The sequence below is a fragment of the Pungitius pungitius genome, chromosome 15, assembly GCF_949316345.1.
Source record: "Pungitius pungitius chromosome 15, fPunPun2.1, whole genome shotgun sequence".
Lineage (NCBI taxonomy): Eukaryota > Metazoa > Chordata > Actinopteri > Perciformes > Gasterosteidae > Pungitius > Pungitius pungitius.
In genome coordinates, this window is record NC_084914.1 from 11,798,244 (window position 1) to 11,821,997 (window position 23,754).

The following is a 23,754-nucleotide window of genomic DNA, read 5'->3' on the forward strand; positions in this document are numbered from 1 at the left end:
CTGTAATTTAAGAAATGCCATTCAGAAGGAATGCAATAAATCTGGTGACAGAAAAGAGAGCAGAGAGGGGAAAGAATAGCAGAAAAAAAAAGAAGCAAAAAGTATCAGGCGTGCGCGTCAGTTTCCTCCTGGGCTGTGTTTGTGTGTGAGGGCGGGGTGGTGGCGGTGTTAACTGATACAGGATCTAGCTGGGTGGTCCGGGGCCTGCACATACACCATTTCTGTGTACAAATAAACTTAACCCCCACGCCATTGTGGTCACCCCTCCCACGGCTTTTACCCCTGCATCTCTGGTCTTCCCAGCTGCGCAGTGTGCACGCGAACACCTATGCACATTCAAACATGTACGAGTCTCCATCCTCCCAAACTGGGTTACTTGAGTAATGGAGTCCTGCCATTACAGGGATACTATCCTGATAATAACTAGTGTGGCAAAACAATTACAAAGTTCCACCTACAACTTACAGTTGAGGTGTCTAAACGGCTTCTGAACAAGATGAAGACAAAAAGGATGAATTAAATGATTTGCAAATTTTGGGGCTGCATGAAATTGATTCAATTGAAATAAATGAATAAAGACACCAACAATTTCACCCATGGGTTTGAGCACTACTTTTATTTGGACATGATGCAGTAAAACCCTATAAAGAAGCGAGTGAAGAACGGTCAGGCAGTGTCCAGGCTTCCCGTTGGTCCGTCCGCTGATGAATTAGTTGTCCGCTCCATGCTGCTGCTATCTGATTGGTTGATGAGCGGATGCCACTCTATCCCCGTGAGAGCTAGATCTCCATCAGCTGGTCCGTTCCAACGATGACCTCATTAGTCCTCTCAGCTGAAGGAGAGACACATTTATAACAAAAGGTACCGATGTTGCTTTATAACCTCTGATGATTCTTTTTTCAATGTTTTTTACCATAAGAGCCTTCAGCTAAAATCACAGAAATAAAAAACCTGTTCAATAAAATAAAAAGAGTTTTGCTGAAGCGACGGCTAATAAGGTGAACGAGCATGTTGAGTATAAATGATCCCGTTGTTCCTGCAGCCAACATGGGAACATTAAAGACTTCTTTTAATGGTGCTCAGGAAAATGTGGCCAAAATGTTTAATGTGACATTAAACCTCCCCTTGTCTTCACTACATAGCAAACAGTACATCGACGGTGACATTAATCAGAGAGGGAAATATATTTTTGACCCCCCTCCCTCACTCCTTCTCTTTTTTTATAAAAGGAAAACACATTTTCAAGAACCATGTGAGCAGATTTAAATGGTGCTATGTGCGATACATTGAGACGTAACTTAGATCAACGGGTTTGTGAATCAGATCAAATCATAATTTTGTAGTCGAACACTTTTGAGAACTTTTTGAGAAAGAGATCTTTCATCCCTACGACGTGCAAACCCACCGTATGGTGCTGTGATTTACTTGATATCAGTCCCAGAACCTTTAGTGGGGTAAGCCTTCGGTCCCCGGGACCGCTTCCGCTGAACTTTACCACACAGAAAGAGATGCCACGGCTTTCGGTAGGCCGGCATTTTCTCTCGCGATCTCTATCAGCCCACAGCTAGCACAGCATGATGAGAGCAGATGCTCCTGCCTCCAGCTCTGAGCGGCGGTCCTGATCCAAAGCAAACGGTGGCAGAGGCTAATGTTCCATTCACACAGACAGGTTTTTAGTGTGAAGGAATCTGCCGCTCTGGAGTTTATGCTCCGCAATGCGGAGGGGAGGACAAACGGAGCGTTGGACAGCAGCCGAGAGAGGAAAAGAAGGAAGGTTGCTCTATTTGGGTCTGTTCATTGATCAGTAACCTATCCTGTATAGTGTTTAAATGAGTTAGGACCATGTAATTACATCATTTCCCCCGCTGGGCCAATGATAATAGACAGCGCCAACTCTGACCTGATTCAACAAATAAAGGAGCGAAATAAGCCAGATGTTGTCTGCACATATTCTAACCAAATGAACCGGGTTGTCAGGTAAATGTTTAAACGTAATCAAGATGCACCGTAAGAGAGGAACGTAGAGTGTGATCTTCCAGAGACAAAAAGGTGAGAGTGACAGTCTACTGTTTTATTGTATGCATGTGTGTGTATTTATTTTTTAAGTGTATTTATACGTTGTATATCTTTTAAACATCAACACCTGATGGACCTTCATATCTTTGGGTGTGTGTGTGTGTGCGTGTGTGTGTGAGAGAGGCTAACTACCAGGGTGGTCCATGGCTGCTAACAGCTTCAGCAGTCGAGTGGGTGTGTAATGTCTTTCGCAGCCTGTGGTCAGCAGGCTAGATTAGAACCTAGAGACAAGCCGGTGCTTTTCTACAATACCAAAGCAACCAGTGGAGCAGGTTTATCATTAGAGCAATGTAATATAAGGATGAATCTAATCTCATCCAAGTCTGATCCAGAAATCTGCAGTTGAGTATTATTGTATTCAACATGATGCTGACCATTAAGGGTTGTCCTTGATCCAAGACCAAGTTTAGTTTAGGTGTGCTTTTATTTCCTTCTTACTCTGCTCAGGGTAAAATGGGTTTCGATATCCACCTCATGGCTCCTCTGTAAGCGCCAGAAAGTTAATGTGGCAAATTTCTATAATTATGAGGAACTCTGTGTTTTATGGACCTGCGTGGGTTTTATCCCCTCTTCGGGCACCGGGTCATTTGTCTATTGCTCTTTCTGAGGTCCTATTTTTGTTTCCTGTATTCAATTTGAGAATAAGAGACTGCTGTATGCTATACATACAGAAACGCCCTGTGAGGGAAAACTTTGGTTTTGGGCTATTTAAATAAACTGGACTTCACATGACTATATGTGAAGAGAGTCTGTCCATCACAGACATAGACGATTGAGCTTTGGAACTATGTGACTGAACAGATCCGTTTTCATGCTTCAAAAAGAGACTTTTTTTGGGGCAAGTTTAGCTCAAATTCACACTGTTGTTACTTAGAGAACCCTGTTGTTCACTCAATTAGGCCTGGTAGCACTAGATGTGTGTCTGTCTGTGTGTGTGTGTGTGTGTGTTGGATGTGGCTGGAGGCTGTTGAATTCCGGGTGGTCCTGTTCTGGCCCTGCTCTCTAACCTCTCCATCAATGTGACACACACGCATGCACATGCACACACAAACACAGCTAGCTTTGGGGACCAAAGGATTAAGGAAATTAAAAAAAAAATTCTAACAAATCAAATATTTCTTTTGCTACATCCAAATCCCTCAAATGTATTTTCAGATTCTCGGGAAAACAGGACCAGAGAGGTTGGGGGGGGAAAAAAGGCTTTGCATGTTGAAAATTGAGGTGTGGAAGAAATGAAGGAGATAAAAGAAATATTGTGTGCGGGTGGTGGACCTCACCCTCTGGTTCGATCCGTTGTCCACTTCCCACCAGACAGTATTTGAGGTCTGCTCCTCGGCCGATGACAGCATTACTGCAGATCACGCAGCCGTGGATGTTACACCTGCAAACCACACACACACACACACACACACACACACACACACACACACACACACACACTGGTCACATTGTTCTGATATTTCCACGGCAGCGGTTTACCAACCAGACGACTCATTACACCACAAGAGAATACAAAAAGAAACAGAATGAAAAAAAAACATATTTCTGTGACATGCTTACTATACGTGAGGAATAAATGATAGTTGCAACACCATCATGGTTTGATGCGGTGTTTCGGGGTGGGGGACCAGCCAAGGAGACCCCATTGAGTAGCGTCTGTCCGACGTAAAGGGCTGTACAGCCTAAGCTTCTGTAAGCTATTTAATTGAGTTTGTAAATTTAAGTGTGTAGGTCTGGTAAGAGCAGCTGGACTGGATCTGTTATGCTCTGCCTCTGTCAGGGATGAAAGGAGTAATAAAGTTTGCTGTCTTGGTTCAGACTACGAAGCCTCTATGTCGGTTGAGCGCTACAGTTTGTGTCCTAAATCCGCCCGTTACACAGAACCAGATTGGTCGATGGCTTCATCTCTGGTGGCACATATCAGAAGCATCGTGGGGGAAACATCACTCACTGGTGGAACTGCTCAGAACTCCTGTCTACAGTGACGTGAGGTCAAAAGGGGAAACGGGATTTTCCAACTCTTGGGTTTGCTTGCAGCAGATCCAAACATGTTTGTTTGTTCACAGTCTGTCGCTGCCCAGTGCAGCCACAGCGTTCCACTGTTGAGTTTCCCCACTCCCACATGAGTGGAGCAAGAGCCACTCTGGGGGCCAACGTGGCCGTAGGAACGTTCAGACCCCACACCTGCTCCGAAGACGCCACGGCTTCCAATCAACGGAAATGATTAACACAAAATGAGCACACATATAATGAAGAACAAAAGCAGCCCAAGACGTGTGCAAAAAAAGCTGTGTGTGTGTGTGTGTGTGTGTGTGTGTGTGTGTGTGTGTGTGTGTGTGTGTGTGTGTGTGTGTGTGTGTGTGTGTGTGTGTGTGTGTGTGTGTGTGTGTGTGTGTGTGTGTGTGTGTGTGTGTGTGTGTGTGTGTGCGCGCGCGCGCGCGTTTGTTCAGACATTGTTGGCTCTGTGCTACGGTCCCACCTGAGCCGGTGGTGCCAACCCACCGTGCTCACATTCAGCCAAACCATCACCATAAAGTTCTTGGAGGGGAGACACAGACGGTCCTGTGTCAGCTAACCGTGGAGGGCGTGTACATGCGAGTGTGTGGGTCGGAGAATGTGTGCCTCAGTAGTTCGGGGAGCCCGCTGGAGAACACATGTTGGTCTGGCCCAGTGACGCACACACCCTTGGCCCTCTGCACCTCACACACACACAGACAGGTTTGTGTTGGCCAAATCTATTCAGGTGGTTAGGCCTGGAAGGAGAGAGAGAAAGGAGAGTGTGGATGTGTGTGGGTGTGTGTGGGTGTGTAAGTGACTACCTAGGAGGTGGTGGAGGTAGTTGGTGATGGGAGATTACAAGATTCAGAGTTTTGTAACATTAGAGAGAGACAGAGAGAGAGAGGGAGTGAGAGAGAGAGGGAGTGAGAGAGAGAGAGAGGGAGTGAGAGAGACCACCAAAGAAGCTTCAGAGCTGAAAACACCACTAATTACTAACACCGGGGCTCCTCCTTTCCTTGACCCCCCTCCCTCACTCCTTCTCACTCACACACGTCAACCCCCGCCCCCCCCTGTAAAGTTGACCCTTACTATCCCCCTTCTCAAACATGCAGCGCTTTGTCAACAAGTTCTGGTCAGCTCCAAACAAAGAGAGCAGAAATGCGAGGGGTTTCTGCGACATGGCCCCGGTCTGCTAATCCTCTCACACTGGCTCTTTCTTTCCCTCTTTCTCCTTCCTTCTTATGTCCTTAAAAAAAAAGAAAGAATCGCAGTTTCTTTCTTGCGTGCTAGCTTGCTTTCCCCTCGCCTCTTTCTTCCCTTCCCTCTCGTGCTTTCATGCCTTTGTGCGTGCACCTACATGGGCATGATGAGGGTCCCCGTGCTGGCGGCCTGGGGTCCCTGAAAAGGCTTAAGAAGAGACGGCAGGGAGACAGAAAGCGAGAGAGAGAGAGGGAGAGGAGCGAGATGCTGCTGAGAAAAGAGAGGGAGGAGTAAGAAACTGAGATATTAAAAAGGGATCCCGTGAATCAAAGCCAGACTAGAGGCCAAGATGAGTCTCTCTCCACTATTTTCCGACTGAAAGACGGAGCAGATCAAATCGACACGTTAATTCTACAGTGGCCACCGGCGCTCTGTGTACAAGTCCTCTTTAGATGCAACAGAGCAGTCAATGTTGATCACTTCAACTACTCGCTTCCTTTGAAAATGAGGGTTTGTTGTAAAGTGAGTGATCATGATTCATCACTATTGAGGAAAAGCAAATGAATAAAAAAAAAGTAGTCTTCTTGACTATACATTCAACTAATGCTTGATGTCCCGTTAAACCTGGTCAGCCGTTCTTTAAAGGCTGTAAAACCAAACCTAATTCATTTTCGTTCCAATGTTGAGAACTGATTTGAACTAATTCCCGATGGATGGAGAGGTGCAGCCATGAAAATATGCCGTCAAAACCATATTGTCAACTTTAAAAGTAAAGAAAATAGGACCCCCACACGTTCCACAAATTCCATAAACAGTGGGAACTTTAGTAAAGGCAAGTAAATTAGCGGCTAAATGAAATTTATGAATGCTGTGTGTTTCAGTTGAACAGCTTCGTGTTTGTTTGGAACTGGTCTCTGGCTGGTTGCACACCAATAGATGCTTTGTTAACTCAACGCTCCCCTTCGACCCCGGGTGCACGGAAAACAAAAACCCGTTACGCGTCCCATCAACGGACACACACACACGTCCACAAGCATCTGGCCAACACACACCCACGTATGCACATAGGGGGCCCCTAGAGAATGCTATGGAAAGGTGCGCAGCCAATCTATAATAGATATGTGAAAGCCAAATTGTGGTGACAGATAACAAGACACCGTTCAGTCATTTTGGGGATTGTGCAAGGACACGTCTTTCCTGGCACCATAAGAGCACCTGTGCTATTTTGAAAGCTTTGTCTATTAAATTCCACCGCTTTGTCACACCCTGTGTTCATGTGCTAACTGATCCCCCCCCCCCCCCCCCGCAAAAAAAGATGATGCGATTATTGAAGCTCGCCTCAAAGGTGAGATTACTTTTCAGGCTAAATGAGTGTGTTTGCAATGTCACTTCCAGACACACGATAACAGCAAGTGTGTTTACGTGTGTGCAGGTGTGTGTGTTCTCACCCCTCCTCGATGGTAACCCCGTGCATGATGATAGAGTTGGTGACTTTGACCTTCTCCTTAACTGTGGTGGAGTTTCCGATGGTGGACCTCTTTAAGGAGGTCTTGTCTGCTACCTGGCTCTGTGCTCCGATGATGCTGTCCGACCCCATCTGTCCGCCGAGCACAAAAGGCAACATTACGCAAACATTAATGCACTCACGGGCCTCTCCAGAGATGACCGAGTGCAGATTAGACCCAAACGGTATAGTAGTGAATGGTGATATAACACCAATAGTAAATCTGCCAATTAAGAGGAAAATGTAATAAAACGGAATTATGAAAAAAAGCTTTTTTACACGTACCTGACATCTCTCAGAAATGACAGCAGATGGGTGGACTGCTGGCTCCTCAAAAAGCTTTGGGGCCTAATTGAGAGAGAGACATAAGATCAAAAACCAGCAAAATGACTTAAAAATCACCAAGTACAAAACATTCAAAACAAGCATACAATTCTGCAACAACGAAAAGGGACATGTGCAAGAATGAGAAGGAGAGATGAGATGTGGAAGGTACCATATTATTGATCATTGCAGATCAACATCAACTTCAATAAATGTGTGTTTTAACATAAATGGGTGCAAGTTATGTCCGACTCACCAGCCGGTTGGCATCTATGTAAGCAGCTAAAGTGTTGACGCGGTAGCAGAGGCCCTGGTCCATGATGTGAACGTAGCAGCGGAGCTTCCCGCCGTGGTACGCTTCGCTCATGTCGCCGCGGTGGTCGTTCCAGCAGGAGCGCTCCTGGGCCAGCTGGAGGAGAGGCTCGTCTCGTGAGGAGATGAGGAGCTCTGGGCATTAAAGAGAGGCGAGCAGAGTGTATGTTAGGCGTTCACACACACACACACACACACACACACACAGAGTTTCGGGACAATTAGCGTGTTACTAGATTAGGCAGAGTTTTACTTCTATGCTAACTTTGAATGAGTTCTATGTCAGCTTTAATTCAGAGCGAAAGCCAAACACGTATACCCTCCATTAGAGCCACAGCCATTCTAAATATGTTACAGTAGAGTGGCTGTTGAAGGACGTTTTGGGAGAGGTGCGTGCAAACACTGACCAGTAGAGTTGGTGGAGCCGTCAATCGTTTTCTGGGCCTGATCATCGGCGTCGTCTTTGCTTTTGGGACAGTTGGTTGTTTTTGAAAACTGCTTTCGCACCAAATACGGCAACAGCTCACCCCGGATCGAAGAGATGGACCTAAATTACAAGAAGGTGAGAGATGATATAAGACTCCCACGGCCTGTTAAGGGTCCCAGAAAGTCATTGGTATTACACATAAGCCATGAGGTCCACGATCTGAGATTAATGTGCTGACACTGGATAGTAATGGAAAGACGAAGATTGATGCTTTTGCAGTGATGACTCCAAGGTTTCTACATATTTTCGACATACTTTGCTGCAATTTGTGCCCAAAATCTGTCAGGTAAAACCACATCGGATATCTAAATAAATTAAAAGTAGGTCCTGACAATAAGCACCGTGGTTTCAAAATGAGTCTCCCTCGGTGAAAACGAGGGGGTAACTTCTCAGTCTTCATTTTTTTAATTTTTTTCCTTCTTCCATTCACTGTGCTCTGCGCTCGGTGTTCCTCTCCACCAACACCCCCCGCCCCTCACTTGCCCGCTCTCCCTGTCTTTTAAAAGGGAGATTAGAATTTCCATCTGAATGACGGGACAAAAACAACAGTTACTCTGTCAATTTCTCTCCTTGAGCAAGAGACAGCATGAAGGAAAAAGGGAGGGAGAGAGTTAAAAGAAAGACAGAAAAGACCTGAAGAAAAGAGTCATCTAACAAGAGTGATGATATATGGCGGCGGCAGAGGCTTCGTTAGGGACTTAATGACGTAAGATTTGTATCTACATCACTATGGCAAATGACTGTGTTTCAGAGTACCTCCGTCCTTTTTCACCGAAAATATTCAGCAGGGGGACTGGTGTTTGTTGGCTTTGGATCTAGTTGTGTATAATCTAGACGTACAATCTAGACACTAAAACTGGGCAATGACAGATTTCCACCGTGCAGCCATTAGCCAAGCGCCCACTTTTCAATGGGACCATTTCCAAAAAAAGTGTTAGACACACACATGGAGGCAAAGTCCCATCACCAGCCTGATATGAGCAGCGTGGCCCTGTCTGAGATGCATCTGGATTGAGGCCAGTCGTTATCAAACTTGCTTGGTATTTTTGTCCGCGACCCGAATGTCATACCACTAATGTGCAGAAAGATATGAGGGAGGACATCCTCGGACAAAAACGTGGTCTAGAGGGCGGACCGGGGAGGAGCTGGTCGGATCTGTTCATAACGATCCACCGGTTGTTCGATATCAGTTTTAAAGACTGTAGTGAAGTGTAATAAAGAGTCTTTCTTCAAAGATGCAGCATCGGTGGGCTTTCTTACAGATGAAGACAGGAGAGTATACTTTTTAAATTGCAGAGGTTGTTATTCACGTATTTTTTTTTGTTAATGGATGAGTTTGTCACACCCTGCTTACTCTGATGACAAGCTACTTCAAAATATTACCAGCAATTTACTTTCATTTTTAGTTCAGGGTAACAATTCAAAATAAAATCAAAAAGGTATTTTCCACTGCCATGGCATTCAAGTTTGATCTAGTTACATTATTACAGGCACCCTGTGAGCAGAAGCAAGTTAACATTTATAAATCTGTTCTCTCGCAACAGGTTTTAGGTGCAAAACATTAGTAGCTGGTATCACATAGGTCTGTTGCTTTCTCTTACTGATTGAACCATGCTCTGTTTCCCTGTGACACGGCTTTACCTCAGAGGCTAAAGGCCTAACAGCCTTCCTCAGTGGCACGTAGTAAAACAAATTAACACCTTGCTAGAATACCCTGCTAACGGGTCCTTTCAAAGCCGTACGCACCATGCAACCATGTTAAACACGTACTACAGATTTAAGCCGCCAATGGGAATGTCTGTTGGCGTGTGTGGGTCTCCTACCAGGTGTGTGCTCGTGTTCACTACCAACGCTGCTCGTTCTACACAAACACACAGGACACTTTCTAGTTGTTTGGAATCATGTAGTGGTGTTCATTTCTCGTGAAGAAGAACTCACTTGTTGTCGGCGAGAAAGTCCACCACTGCTTTTTTCAGACAGTAAAGGTGAGCGTCGACGAGCCCCGTTTTGATGTGCATCCTGGGATGTCTGCAGGTAGAAGTCAGGAGAGGACAATTACAACAAATTTGACTTTATTACAGATTCATCAGGTCTTGTTGCTTTGCAAAAATCTAAACACTGGGTCAAATTCTCAAATACAAGCGTACAAATCTTTTGACTTTGTGCACGAAATAAGTAGATGTAAAGACTCATGCCCCGTAAGGCAAAAAAATCTACTATTTAAACTATTTCCCAACTGAACGCGGGCTACATATGCACAATGTCATGGGACTAAAAAGGTGGTGCAGTAGCAGATCCATTTGGATGGATTTAGTAAAAACAATTAAAACCACAACTGTTATATTTCAGTTTGGACATGGTACTGAACTCCTTTGTATATTATAGATAGATATATCTAGAGCTTAACTATAACGACTGATGATGAAAGCTCACCAATTTCATAGTTCCTTAATACATTTTTTCAATGCAACAGTATATTATTGTTGGTAACAGGTGTTCGGTAATATTTCCCTTTTAAATCAGACATTTTTAATGAAGGCTGATAGACTACAACGATATGCAATGCATGCACCACTTTCACGACAACCATTACAACCATGGCTGCTACTTGGAGGACAACTTGCTTTCATTCTTTCTTTCCATCGCCCCGTTTTTTTGTTCCATGTTTGCGTCTCATTTACTGAAAGCCCTTTTCATTTTCCCCCGGCGTCGCACATAGGACATGAACATTTGAAGGAAACCAGACACAGCCATGGGCTCACATGAAAGTCTGAGAATAGTGACATCTGTCTACTGTCCTCCGTCAGCGACCGTGGACGTCGCCCCACAAAGCTGCAGCCACCGGGACAGCTTTATGTTGCCCGGGGGGGGGGGGGGGGGGGGGGGGGGACGGGTACATGCACGCAGACACAACGTCAGCCAATCATGCATTCACTCATTCACACACGCGGACACGCGGCTGGACCATGTGACATTTACAAAGCGAGAGCCAAAGAAAGCCATGTCGTCGTCCTCCGGGTTTCTAATAAACGAATCCATGCTCACCCCTTCTTCCTCCTATCCTCGTCTTCCTCCGGCCTTCTAATCATTAGGTAGTAAAACCTGCGGGGGGGCCATTGTTCCTAAAAAGATTATACCAGTGCTTTTACACGTTTTAGTCCATTTGCTGCAAATGAGATATATGCCTTCAATTACTGCTAACCAGTTTTCAAAACATGCTGCGCTGATTTAGATTATTAAAGTTGTAAAAGTGGAATGATTTGAAAAGTCTGTGCCTCATTCCCACACAACAATAACCCAACTTTGGCTGAATTGAAAGCAGACGATGGTTTACTGTTTAAATGTTCAGATCTTCAGAATGACAATCTACGGTTTTATAGTGCAATCAACTAAAACTAATTATGAGATTCCATGTTACCTCACAGGCAATCTGGGCCGGTTGTCAGCGCCCCCCCCCCACTAATATTCTCTTTTACATCAGTGTTCTGAGGATAAAGATCTAAGGCGTCCACTCACTTACTTACTGGTGAGTGGAGAGTCCATGTTTTGTGATTCAGATCCTTTGACCCAACCGATATTCAAATCATGCTCTGAATGGAACAAATCAAATGTTCACATTCACATTCATGATTTTATGGTGTTTGTCACAACAACATATTTATTCAAACTTTTCCCAGGTGTGTGCCTGCGTGAAGTGGCATTTCATCGGAACGCCCAGCATTTGACATCACTGTTTTTACGCTGGATTCACGCCAGGGGAAAAAACCAGGAGGAGCAGGTGTCAAGAGAGACATGAGAGAAAATTGCAGTGTTATGAGAGAAATAACTGTTGTGCTCATTCTGCTGTGTCGGAGTCAGTGAAAACGGCACTTATTCTGTGGAATACTATGAACGTCAACAGCTGGGGGTTGCGACTCGTCTTCTGATCAAAACAGTCAGCGCTGACCACACACCACTTTATTAGTTTACACGTTCCGCAGCATCCAACAAACATCTTGCACTTCCCGAACGAGGGTAAACATCTTGTTTTTGCAGCAACACCATGTGACTTCTGGTTGCTGCGAGTGCTGTAGACCTTGCGGTCAAGTGGAGCAGGAATTTACTGTCTCTGCAGGCAAGGATGACTCAACACTTGGATTAATGATGGACTACTAAAGTACCACTAAAGTCCTCGGTGGGAGAGAGGAGTCACATCTCTCTCTCGCTCAAACGCACGCAGCATAATGTCTTATTTAGCTGAACAAAAACCCCAGAGCGGGCGATGACTCAGACAAAGCAGAACAGTTATTTCTCTCATTAGTTGGGTTTCCACTACAGATCCAGAAGGAATGAAGAGCTTACCACTTATTCAGGGCATTAGACTTTTGCCGTGGAAAAAAAAATGTGTGCGATTCCCTTAAAACCGAGATGCTTCCTTGGTATGTGTAATCCCATTTACTACCAAAATGCACAACGTCACAGCTTGGATTTGCATTATTTTGCATCACATTTGTGTTACCAGCATGCGTTGGTCTTTTCTGTTTAATAAATGGAACATCCTCCATCATCTCAGGTCTAATGTTCGGCGGTTGCGTTGAAGAAAGGCTAAAGAAAATGAAAACCAGACTAACACATATGCCAGCGTTTGGATTTTAGGTTTTAAGGCTGCCAAATGATTCAGAGGTTCTGACATTCAACACACAAAAAAAAAGAAAAATACTATAACGAGCCAGCACGTAAACAAATATCCATAAAACAAATAAAGCTGCTGCACAACAGAACTCATATACCAGTGTATAAATACAAGATAATAATTACTGACGTTCCCTCTTTTGGCAGTGAATGTTGATGGGCCTTGTTACATTTAGTACCAGGTCAAATGAAGGGCTGCACAATCATGGTTTACGCCATGAAACAGTTATTGCATTCAAACTGCAATGGAAGTTATTACAGTTTTGGAAGCTGCGTCTTGTGGTATTTGGGTTGATTGGGTGGGTTTTAGCCCGTCTGTCTAGTGCCATCATTGCAAACAGATGCACACAAACTACAGGTCCAATATCTGAAAAGGTCAATGCAGTTGAGATATGCGTTTTCAAAAGATGTGACGTAACCTTTGCCAACTTCCTTGTTTTTTTTTAATGATTTAATCTTCAAAACAGAATACATCACAAGCAACCACGTTGCCATGATCGTAAAGACGCATGATGAAAAGTATTGAAGGGTTTTATACGGATACTACTCGAACATCAACTTCAATGGTTTTGCTTGAATCTTTCTGATGATGACTTGGAAACACGCAGTGGACTGTAATGTGCGTGGACAAGCTGTGCAGGAGTCCTTTTACACCCTTTAAGCGGTTTCCAGGTCAAACCTTCTCACAGGTGTGGATGGTTTTGAGCCAACAATCATCAACTATGTTAAAACCATAAAAGCAGAGAAAAAAAAAGGACAAAAAATGACACCTCCGTAAGTGCCGACATGAAAATAGATAACATTTGTGAAATATAAATTATAAAAGGAAGGCTCTGTCAGGGTGTGCCATGACAGAATAACCTTTCACCCAATGCTACTCATGTGCAAAACAGACAGATGGAAATGGAATTGATTCTGCTATGTATTACCCTCTGCGATAAATACTCCAGGTGAAGACCTTGATCTTGTACGGTTGTGTGACTAAATGTGTATAAATAATCAGGTTCCTTCAATGGAAGCCATAAATGTTTAGCTGTGTACTCATGAGTGTTTTCTCTCCATCAACATACACCTTGAGGTCGCATTACGTGTTTCTGTTCATATAAGCATCTGTGTGTGTGTGTGTGTGTGTGTGTGCGGTGGCTGTGCAGGGAGGCATGCGCACAGCTGCTCTGGCCCCCCTCTTATTGGGCAGAATTTACAGTTGGCTCCATGAAGTATTTACGAGCTCCAAAAACACCCGCTCTCACACATACATGCATTTTAGGACTCTGTCGAGAAAACCTACCTAGAGAACTCATCCTGTAACAAAAATCCCACCCACCCACCACAGAGCCTTCAGCCTAGAACGCACTTACTCCGATTAGAAACCGAGACATCAGCCTTCTAAACTTAACTAAGGAACATTTTTATCCCAAACCCTGATGGTTTAAGGGTCAGCTCACCTAATTACCAAAGCTCTTTTCAGCAATATAACACAAGAGATGGATATCTCAATACCTGGACAGATTAAAATACTATGAGGTAAGAGACAAAACATGTTTGGGTATTCCGGAATAACCCCTCTACACGCATTTTGCTAAGGACTTACTTCCTCATGATAGACTTCCTAATTGATAGACCATCCTCCAGATCTGCCTCATTCGCCATGAACAGCAGCCTCTTCCCTGACTGATCCACTCCTACAAAGTCTCTCTGTTCACCTGGGGGGAGAAATACACAATATGTATTACGCAAAACAATGCAGGCTTAAAGTAAGGGACACATTTATTGTTTTTACAAAGATTGATTGAATTTAAGAAGAAGTTTCCTTTCTTAATCATTTGAACAGCAGGTAGCGGCATATCAATACAAGCATTAACAGCTTCACATAAATGAATTGATTGAGTATATAAATATACTAATCATAAATCCTCTCAGAATCATGATCAGCGTCATCTCCTGTAATTACTTTTAATTACCTGTCCTTTTCTTGCCCTTCTGGCCTGGGACTGTCTCTGTGAATTCATGGGCTCTGCTCATTAGCATGGCCAGTGTTGCATTGTGGGCCCTGAACAGATCGACCACCTCGTGAAGCGCCACATCCGTTATCAGGTCGCAGCTCACCACCAGGACGTCCGTCTGAAGAGGGACGACAAGGGAGAGAGTGCAGTGAGACCAACTGTCCACACACACACACACACTGTGTGTTACACTGCACAGTGTAACACAAAGACACGACGATGGAGCCACAACAAACAACCTCTGGGGGTTTCTGGCTTGTCCTTTTTTCTTTTGGGAACAAAATATTCCCACCTGTTATGAATTTGCAGACATTTCCACTGTCTCCCCCCCCCCCACACGCGGACACATGTAGAAATACAGAAAAGATTTGAAGGGAGAGTCGTGTTTACAAAGTGAGGGCTCCCCCTCACAAGGGAAAGTCGTCTCTGCACGCACGCAGACTACACACGAATATATGTGGCGACAACGCTCCACATAAACACCTCGGGACATGAGAGACTGAGCTGAACAGGATTATGAGAGACGGACAGAGAATGAAGACACGACCAGCTTGAATACCAGCCAATCTGTGATCATTGCTTTAATGCAGCGGCTTTTCTGATTCAATTCTAAAAAAAAAACTAAAAGTTGCCCTGTCAGATGTCAAGGTTGCATTAATTTTGTGATATGTACAGTAAAATCCCAGCCATGAATGTGAGGAAAAAACTCAAACAATAGTTGGCTGATACTACAAATAACAAAATGTTACAGTAACAATGTAACAAAAGCTTGGAAATACCTATTCACTATCGAATAGTGAATAGTTCAATATATCGATACGCAGCTTGTGAATTCTGGAGGGATGTCACTTACCCCCAACGACAGGGATTAAAAAAACTCAATACTATTAACAGGCCTCCATGGAAGTTACATGCAAGTGTATGTGTGTGTGTGTGTGCGTGTGCGTGCGTGTCTACATGTGGGTGCGCCCACATTTGTCCGTCTTTGTGCGGTATCCATCTGTCTGTCCTGTGATGAAGGCTGTCAGCATAAGAACTAATCCCCACCATTAGCACCAGCCGCGGCAATGACAGAGACATCTTTACTATGTCTGTGACGGAGGGAAGAAGGAAAAGAAAGAGTGAGGAGGGGCTGGTGGGGGGAATAAGGAAGATGAACTTATTGGCAAAAAAAAACTAATTTTCAGTGCATATTTCAGAAAACACAACCAACACCTAAACTGTTCAACCAGATTAAAGGATTAATGAATGAATGAAAAAAAAATTAAAGATACACAACACTTTTTTGTCTAATAAATTCCTAACTACTGACTATGAAAAGCAAGTACTTTGAAACTTCAACCTGCTTCAACGTCGCATTCAGCATTTGATTAAAAAAAAGGTGTAAATGACGTTCCGGAAACTAGAAATGGACAAAGAATTCACCTGATTTTGTAAGTAATGATCACCAAGGTGAAATGTGGCAGAGCTGAACTGTCTGAGTGTGCGTGGACAAGGCCGTATCAGCGGGGTCAGGGGTCGCGGAGTTGACCAAGAGGAAACTCCTGGCGTAACCTGCTTGGGACATGGCGACAGGAAGCTGCCACGGCGAAGCTGGAGGTGTCTGCAGGAGATCTGCTGACACTGGGACTCAGAGACCTTTCAACTCTCCTCTCCCTCCAACACACACACACACACACACACACGCAAGCCTGCACACATGTTCTGAACCAGACACACACACACACACACAAGTGCACGTACACATGCAGCCACACACACAGGCGACGGCAGAGTGGAGTCAGCTGGGGAGACAGAGGCACTTTGGCCTTTCAACAGCCAGAATCTCTGGACAGGTCAGGACCACACACACGCTGCACAGAAAAAAAACACACTTGTCCCAGTGGTCCAAAACTACTGGTTATATAATCTCAACCCACTTTAACAATAGCAGGACACTCTGGTCAATGTGATGATTGTGTCTATCTGGTTTTGGATCCATTAGGACATATTTTTTTAAATGAAATAACTAGTACTTGCAGACCCAAACCACATGTACAGAACAAGTGTGCATAAATGAACGGGACTGAACGTTTTGGAAACCCTCTTTTTCCCGAGATGGCAGCCATCCACCTGATACAGCCGCTCTCCTAGTTTCCACGTCCTTAGAAAATATTAAAAGCCGTGCATTTCCACCAGCGTCTGATCCCTTTGTGTCGAGCGGGCCGCTTTAAAACACGAACTGTGCCTCAGCACCGCCTTTCTCTCCTCACCTTTTGTCTCGCGGCCCTACCCGCTGACTAACACATGTCGACCGAAGGTGAGCCTTTGAATGTGGAGCACCAATGTATACATGCTTCCTTTAGCCGGCACACACTCAATCCTGCCAGGTGATTGAGCCTGAATGATAATACAAACGTCAAAAGAGGCTTTGAGCAGACAAAGCAAAAAGTGCACGCCAAGTACTCCTTTCACTGCTCGGGCTTATTGCGAAAGACCTAAAAGTAATAATCCGGCACGTCCCTCAACTTTTGTGTAACTTTGCAGTTTGAAGAGGGAACAAAATAAAATACGCTGTTTGTAATCCCTTCTTTCAATAATCAAGAGGAATAACCTCCTGCGCCCCCCACCCCCCCTCCTCCTCCTCCCCCCCACAGCGCACAGCGATTCCTGCAAGTATTTTGTTTGATAGGTAACACCAAATCCCCTCATGGGAGTGTGTCAGTGTAAAGAGATGAGTGACTGCGTGTGTCATTACTGTACTCATGCATCAGTCTGACAGTTTGAGTGATCTCTGTGCTGGGATTTGGCAAGCCGTGGTTACAGTTCCTCACTCATCGCCCTCCAGTGTGCGAGTGTGTGTAACTCAATGCCTCTAATCGAGCCCACTGCTCAACGGATTAGGGACTTTACTATTCTCAATGAGAGCATGCTGGAGCTAGTCCCGTTTAAGTGTGTGTGTGTGTGTGTGTGGTTAGACTACGTGGGCACCTATCCGACAACTCTTGGGCAAACGGAATAATAAAATATCTGTACAGGCTCATTCAAATGCCAGAGGAAAAAAAAGATTAAAGTCACTTGTCACAACAAATTTGGCATTTTAAGTGTTTGATAAATCCTTTTCCATTTTGCAGGGAACACTGACATGAGTCGACCTAATGTGCCACGCTCCAGGCAGTGTCGGGAAACATATCTCAGAGTTCATTCGACCCAGGCTTTTATTCGGTTTGTTAGGTTGTCAGCGTTTTTGGGATGTTTCGGTTTCAATTGACCCGAGTGAACTTCAATAATAATAATAATTAGGGCTGAGCATGTGAACGGGTAATAAATGCGTTGATGTGGCAATCTGACAATGATTTTTCATGGTGCTTTAATAGCATCCTAATTGCATTAGGAGGGGCTTAACACTGCTGCGCACATTAACCGAGAAAATGGCGAATGTTGCAGCGATTTTAAACGGACATTTTCATCTTAAATCTCAACCAGACAGCGTAGGACGATAAAAGCAAAGCTATTTGGAACCACTGCAAACCTGAAGTATCTTCTCAATAGTACTACCAGTGTGAAGTACCAGGAGCTGGAAATACTACTTAAGGCGTCCCACGGCATAGATGCCGCCCACTAGCTTGCGGGAGAACTGTCGACAAACCAACGCAACAAGAATTTGGCGTCCTTAGAACCGTACGAGAACACACCCGTTGTATGAAAGGCAGTGACCGCTGCTGCTCTCACTGACGACATGTAGGCTCTCACAGGCAGTCTGAACTACAACATCTGTTCCCTGTGAAACGTGGTTTTCTCTTGCTGGTCATATTGTTCAATTTTCTTCATCTGAAAACGTAAATTACCTTGTGTTTCTTAGCAACTGGCATGGTGAAGGAGTAAAAAAAAAAAAAAAAAAAAGTCTGAGGAATGGATAAAAAAGTGGACGTTAAATGTTAATATTGTCATTGTGTTACTGCCTAAACCTGCATCAATGATTTTTTTTTCCCTTTGACTGATATTCAAAGGAAATAAAGAGTTTTTACAGACTGAAAAGTCCTTTTTTGTCTTAGACCAATGGAATTGACTCGACTAGGGACCCTTCCGACTGAGCATATGCTGCATTATGCTGTTCCCTGATAAAAGGGTTTGTCTGGTACCTGTTCAGAAAAAAATCAATATACTGTATGTGAACTTGCTGTTGCTTTGAGAGTGCCCGTTAGATTGTTCTGGTAACATTACTTTAAAAGCGTGCAAAACACTAGTTTTTAATGTATTATCGAATTTCACACATAATGCTATTGATCGCTCACAAAACAATCATGAGAATAATTGAGGTACATTTTTTCATCTGTGCCCAGCAATAAAAATAATACAAAAAACATGTCCCCACATGCTATTGCCTGCTTTCTTTGTCATTGTTTTAGTGAGAATTGGAACTTTTATTTATATTATTAAGCCTCCCTGGTCTAGTGCACATTGCGTGTAAGGGTCTGAAAGCACCCATAAAAGCTTGCATAATGCGTGAGTCATTTCAAGCTTTTCCAATGAGATTATCAAATAGAAAAAGCATCCAAAAAGGTGCGGACTGAGCAGGTTGGATTCATTTTTCATTCTAAAAGAGCATCACCGTTGTGGGTAGTTTTTATGGCCCTCTTTTTATTTCCTCAACATTTAGTACAGCGTTCTGTAACCTCAACGGTTAGTTGGCCAACCGATACTAAACAAGGGCAATAGCTTTAAAAATACGTCAACAAAAAAAAAACCTCATACAAAGCAAAGACATCTTTGTGGTCTCTAGGGGGGGTCAGTCAGAACCATGGCATATAAAAGAGGGATGCCATTTACCCCCCCAAAAAACCAAACACAACTGCTGCACAGATGTGCATGACTACAGGATGTGCGCTGGGTAAACTGGCAGCACGGAGAGTTTGAGTCTTAACCATGACCTCATCTGCTTAGAGAGACTTGGATGGAGGGAGGGATGGAAGGATCAACGGGCCGGATACAGGGGGGGGGGCGGGGGGGGGGTCTGGAAAACGGTGTTGGGGAGAAAGCGGGTGGGGGGGGGGGGTCATGGATGCCATGTCGACATGTAAATGCCTGTGTGTGCATGTTTGTGTGTATTTAAAAAAAAAAAGAAGGTGAAATGAGGCTCCTCAGCAGCAGCCTTGACTGTTCGGGGGAGGGAGAGGCACGGACCAGCGCTCCCCCAGCAGTACACACAACGCTCACCTAAACCTCCCCCACAATCTTTGTCATTATCCCCCCAACTTCCCTCTCACGTTTTTTTTTTTTTTGAGGGGGCCGACATTGCAGAAGAAAACCGGCTAACAAAACAAGGGCATTGTTGAGTAATAAAAGTGTTGGCTCTCCCCTTCCACCACATAATGCCGCATTGCTCACTCGTTGCCCGTTATTAACGAGCGAAGCCTGTTTATCTGATCAAATTAAGATCGGAGTAAACATATTTAAATGGCATTTTCATTAATGAAAAATAGTCCGTTTTCTTTTGCCGCTTTGATTCAAAACAAAAACAACATGAAATTCAGAGTAAATTTGGTAAAATGGGTGAATTCCTCAAGAGGAGTCATCTTCATCCTCGACATTAGTTGAAAAAAAAAAAAGCCAGAGGTGCAGGCATGTAAATGTACCGATTTTGAATTTGAAAAATGTCACTGACGTGTAAACGTAAGGGGAAGAAATGAACCTTGAAAGACTAGCAAAGAGAGGCACGGCATGCCACACTCGGAGGCAGTTATGTACACAAAGATACACACACCTTGATTTTCTGCTGGATGTGTCGGAGAGCGTCTGCAGTGCCCATGTCTCCGTCCTCCTGAATGCAAACCACATCCAGTTTTATCTTCACATCCTTCATCTTAGGGTCCGTGCTCATCATCTTATGGACCTCTTTGGTGGTGATTACTATCACCTCTGAAAGCACAGTTCACAGAAGAAATCTGTATGAAGCCTCAGTAGATCGCTGCGACAATGTCGAGAAACCGGGGCCTTGATAAATGGTTTTTCCTCTTGCTTAGAAGCTTTGGATCATCCCACCTGAGCGGATCTTTTTCTCACCAAATTGTTTTTTTTGTTAAAGTACACTTCTGCAGAAAAGTGTTAAGACCACTTCTCCCTTGTATTGATACATTTGGTGACAACATTAACAGACCACTTTGAAACTGTGCAGATTCTGTCTGGTTTAATTTGCCTTTTCTGTAAATGCTTTTGACCGGGCATTTGTTCACTTTAGCTGTGTCAGCCCAGTAAAACCAATTTGCAGGGCTTTGGCTAGCTGGCTGCACACAGTAAACTGCAGGCCACACAGGATGAATATGTATAGAAAGCTAGTTTTATTTAGGGTAGCGAGGACCAACAGGCTTTTATAACAAACAGCCCTCTTTACTGGCAAGAACAGCATACTGCAACAAATCCCTTTATAAGCCCAGAGTTTCTGGACCTACTGCATAATGCAGCACAAGGGGCAAACAAATGGAGACAGGAAATGCACACCTGACACTGGCTGACGATGTGATGACAAGCTGGTTAATTAGGACTGGAAAAAGCAGCAGAGTGGTAAACTTGTTTAACGCAGTTAAAGGAACAAAGTGGCTGGGGGCCAAGGAGTAGAAGCATTTTTTATTTTAGGTACTGAACACAAAAGCATCATGATGCAGCGTGATGAATTACAATTTAGGAATGCAATTAAAACGTTAAAGCTTTAAAGAAGGTGGGCCAGAAGAGTTTGATTTCAGTATCTTTTACCCATTTTGTTATCTCAGAATTTACAGTCCAAATGTTGTCTTTGCCCAAAAAGTATTTTCCTCAGCAGAACATCAATCACAATAGATTAGTTATAGGCTGTAGCATTACAATTTGTTGCTCTCTAACTTTAATAGCTATAATAAACATGCAACATTTTGCTAATCATATAAATATTTAAAGAGGGGCAGCCGTTTTTACTTGGTGTTTTAAACCAGTAATATGACCTGTAAAATAGTTAAGAATCAGGAGTAACTCACAACTCCATTTAAACTTAACGTGGCAAGAGAGTAAGTAAAGCGGCTATTTTTATGTACTGTTGCGATTGTAAACAATGTAGCTAGTGTGGATCGGCCCCTCTGTCCCTCTCCCCATTGCTCTGGTGAAGGACAAGCTATCTAGCTATCTAGCTAACAGGCAGTGTGCTACGACGACATGTTACAGCATCACTGCCTTCTGTTGTCAACATAACAACTAATCCAACTAAATATATATTTACGACTTTGTTTTGTTTTGTGTGGAGGCGCACTATTGATATAATGGTTTGGAAAACCGTGTATATTTAGAAAATCAATTAAACAGTATGAGTGATACCTTTTCTTTGTTTATTTGTATGTGGTTCAACCAAGTCGATCAAATGTCCCATCAGCCACCTCAAATTAACCTCAGTGGATGAACCTCTTTTTCCTTCAGCGACAAGCAGCCGATTATTAGGAACGCAGTTGTTCATTCTGTACACATGACATCCATCGAAGTCCGTCCCCAAGATGTAATGCCTACTGCCAGTAGGCATTACATCTTGGTAGCAAGAATATTTATATCGACTTTTTCAGAATAAATAGATAAGCCCAAAGAGTATCTAATGTATACAAATTAATAGTTATGAGGATAAATGTACTGTATGTATCATATAGTATATGTACATGTATAGAACTAAGAGTTTGAATATATGTGAGAAGGTCTTCTTGTAAACGAATGAGTAATGAGTAGCAGTAATGAGTAAAGGGATATGAGAGTTGTTTAGGTAGAAGACATGTTATGAACCCTCACCTTCAAAGCCCACCCTCTCCAGCAGGTTCAGCGGGTACCACATGAGGGGCTTGTTGCCGACAGGCAGCATTGGTTTGGGAGTGTTGTATGTAAGATCCGGCATGCGAGAACCTCCACCAGCCGCCATCAACACCGCCTGGAGCTCCATGATGTCTGCTGGGGATGGCTAAAAGAGCGGGACAAACGGATGGATTAATTGTCACACTTATGTAAACTGATCAAAACTCGGATCAATAAGTGTTAATAAATCACACAGGCTTGTATGTGCCTAAATGTCCCTGGGAAACCTTTTACAAGGCAACTATCTTGATGACTCGGCACTAAAGTTAAATTACTCATATTTTTTTTTTTCTTCTATACATTCATGATCAAAATACAAATACATGAGGCAATTTATTTAATGATGTCATATTTAGATCATAGAAGTGTGCCAACACAGCATGTAGTTTGTATTGTATGATTGTATACAATACAAACTATACATACATACACCCCTACTACAAACTGTTCACAGCATGCGGTGCTGTGCATTTTTCGCATTACAAGTCAATAGACACATCTACATACAACTAGCGGGACACCGTCACCGTATTGTCAAGACACAGTTCTATATCTAAGGGCATTAACAAAAATGTGGAATTCCCACAGTGGTTTAAAGTAATTGAGTCTAAATGTAACGTTACCTGTCAATGCTCCTTTCTGATCTGCAGCCGCTTGCGATGACAGCTGAGGCAAAGCGCACGGAAAGTTGGCCGCTTTCACTGTTGTTAGCACTTAGCTAACGATTAGCACAGAGCCGCAAACGATAACACTGGTGCAGCGACCGCTAACGAGCAGCTGGACACGTCCTTTGAACTGCAAACCCTCCCTCTGATAAGCGTCGCGGATGAAGTTGAATTAATCGTTCAGCTTTTTGACAGAACGTAACATAAGCTAGCAGCTAACAGCTAGCATGGCATGATGACACTTGAGTAGTTTCAGTGAAATGCGTCCGTGTAGAAAACTACTTCCTGCGCGAAGTGGTTCCCACATAATATAACAGCGACTATTCGGCAGCAACACAAGTTTGCTTGCAACTGATGCTGGAAGAAATTTTCAAATGAGAAATACCACAAAGTGCGAAAAATGTAAAGCAATGGCGCCATCATTATTAAAGTAAAATCTTAATTTAAGGTAGTAACTATGAGTATATGACTATATAGTGTTAACCGTACTATTATACGAGAAGCACTTTCTTTAGGCTGCAATGCTAAAAACCCACAAAATGTGAACGTAAGTAAAATGCATTTCAGCATCATGGAAAAAAAATGTATATGAATGGTGTTTCATCCGTGTATCATCTATTTACACAAACTACCCAAGAAGGTAACCACAACAACAAATTCAACAAAAATACTACTAAT

At 43.6% G+C, this 23,754-nt stretch overlaps 1 protein-coding gene across 1 annotated transcript; it reads right to left on the reverse strand.

Moving 5' to 3' along the window:
• Positions 1–585: 585 nt before the first annotated feature.
• eif2b3 (eukaryotic translation initiation factor 2B, subunit 3 gamma) lies at positions 586–23,355 on the reverse strand. Its single transcript, XM_037459129.2, has 12 exons — positions 23,035–23,355; positions 22,352–22,517; positions 20,319–20,473; positions 14,534–14,693; positions 14,164–14,275; positions 9,840–9,929; positions 7,822–7,961; positions 7,359–7,549; positions 7,064–7,126; positions 6,723–6,871; positions 3,354–3,457; positions 586–832 (listed from the first exon to the last, which is right to left on the reverse strand). Exons 2-12 carry the CDS (start codon positions 22,497–22,499, stop codon positions 780–782), a joined length of 1,365 nt encoding a protein of 454 aa, XP_037315026.2. The 5' UTR covers positions 22,500–22,517; positions 23,035–23,355; the 3' UTR covers positions 586–779.
• Between the last annotated feature and the right edge of the window lie 399 nt (positions 23,356–23,754).

Coding starts and splice junctions, on each gene's coding strand:
- eif2b3 (XM_037459129.2), bottom strand. CDS start 22,499: ATGGAGCTCCAGGCGGTGTTGATGGCGGCTGGTGGAGGTTCTCGCATG. Junction 9,930..14,163: donor AGGAAGTCTATCATGAGGAA/GTAAGTCCTTAG, acceptor TTCTACCTGCAG/ACATCCCAGGATGCACATCA. Junction 7,550..7,821: donor CGGCTCCACCAACTCTACTG/GTCAGTGTTTGC, acceptor TTTAATGCCCAG/AGCTCCTCATCTCCTCACGA.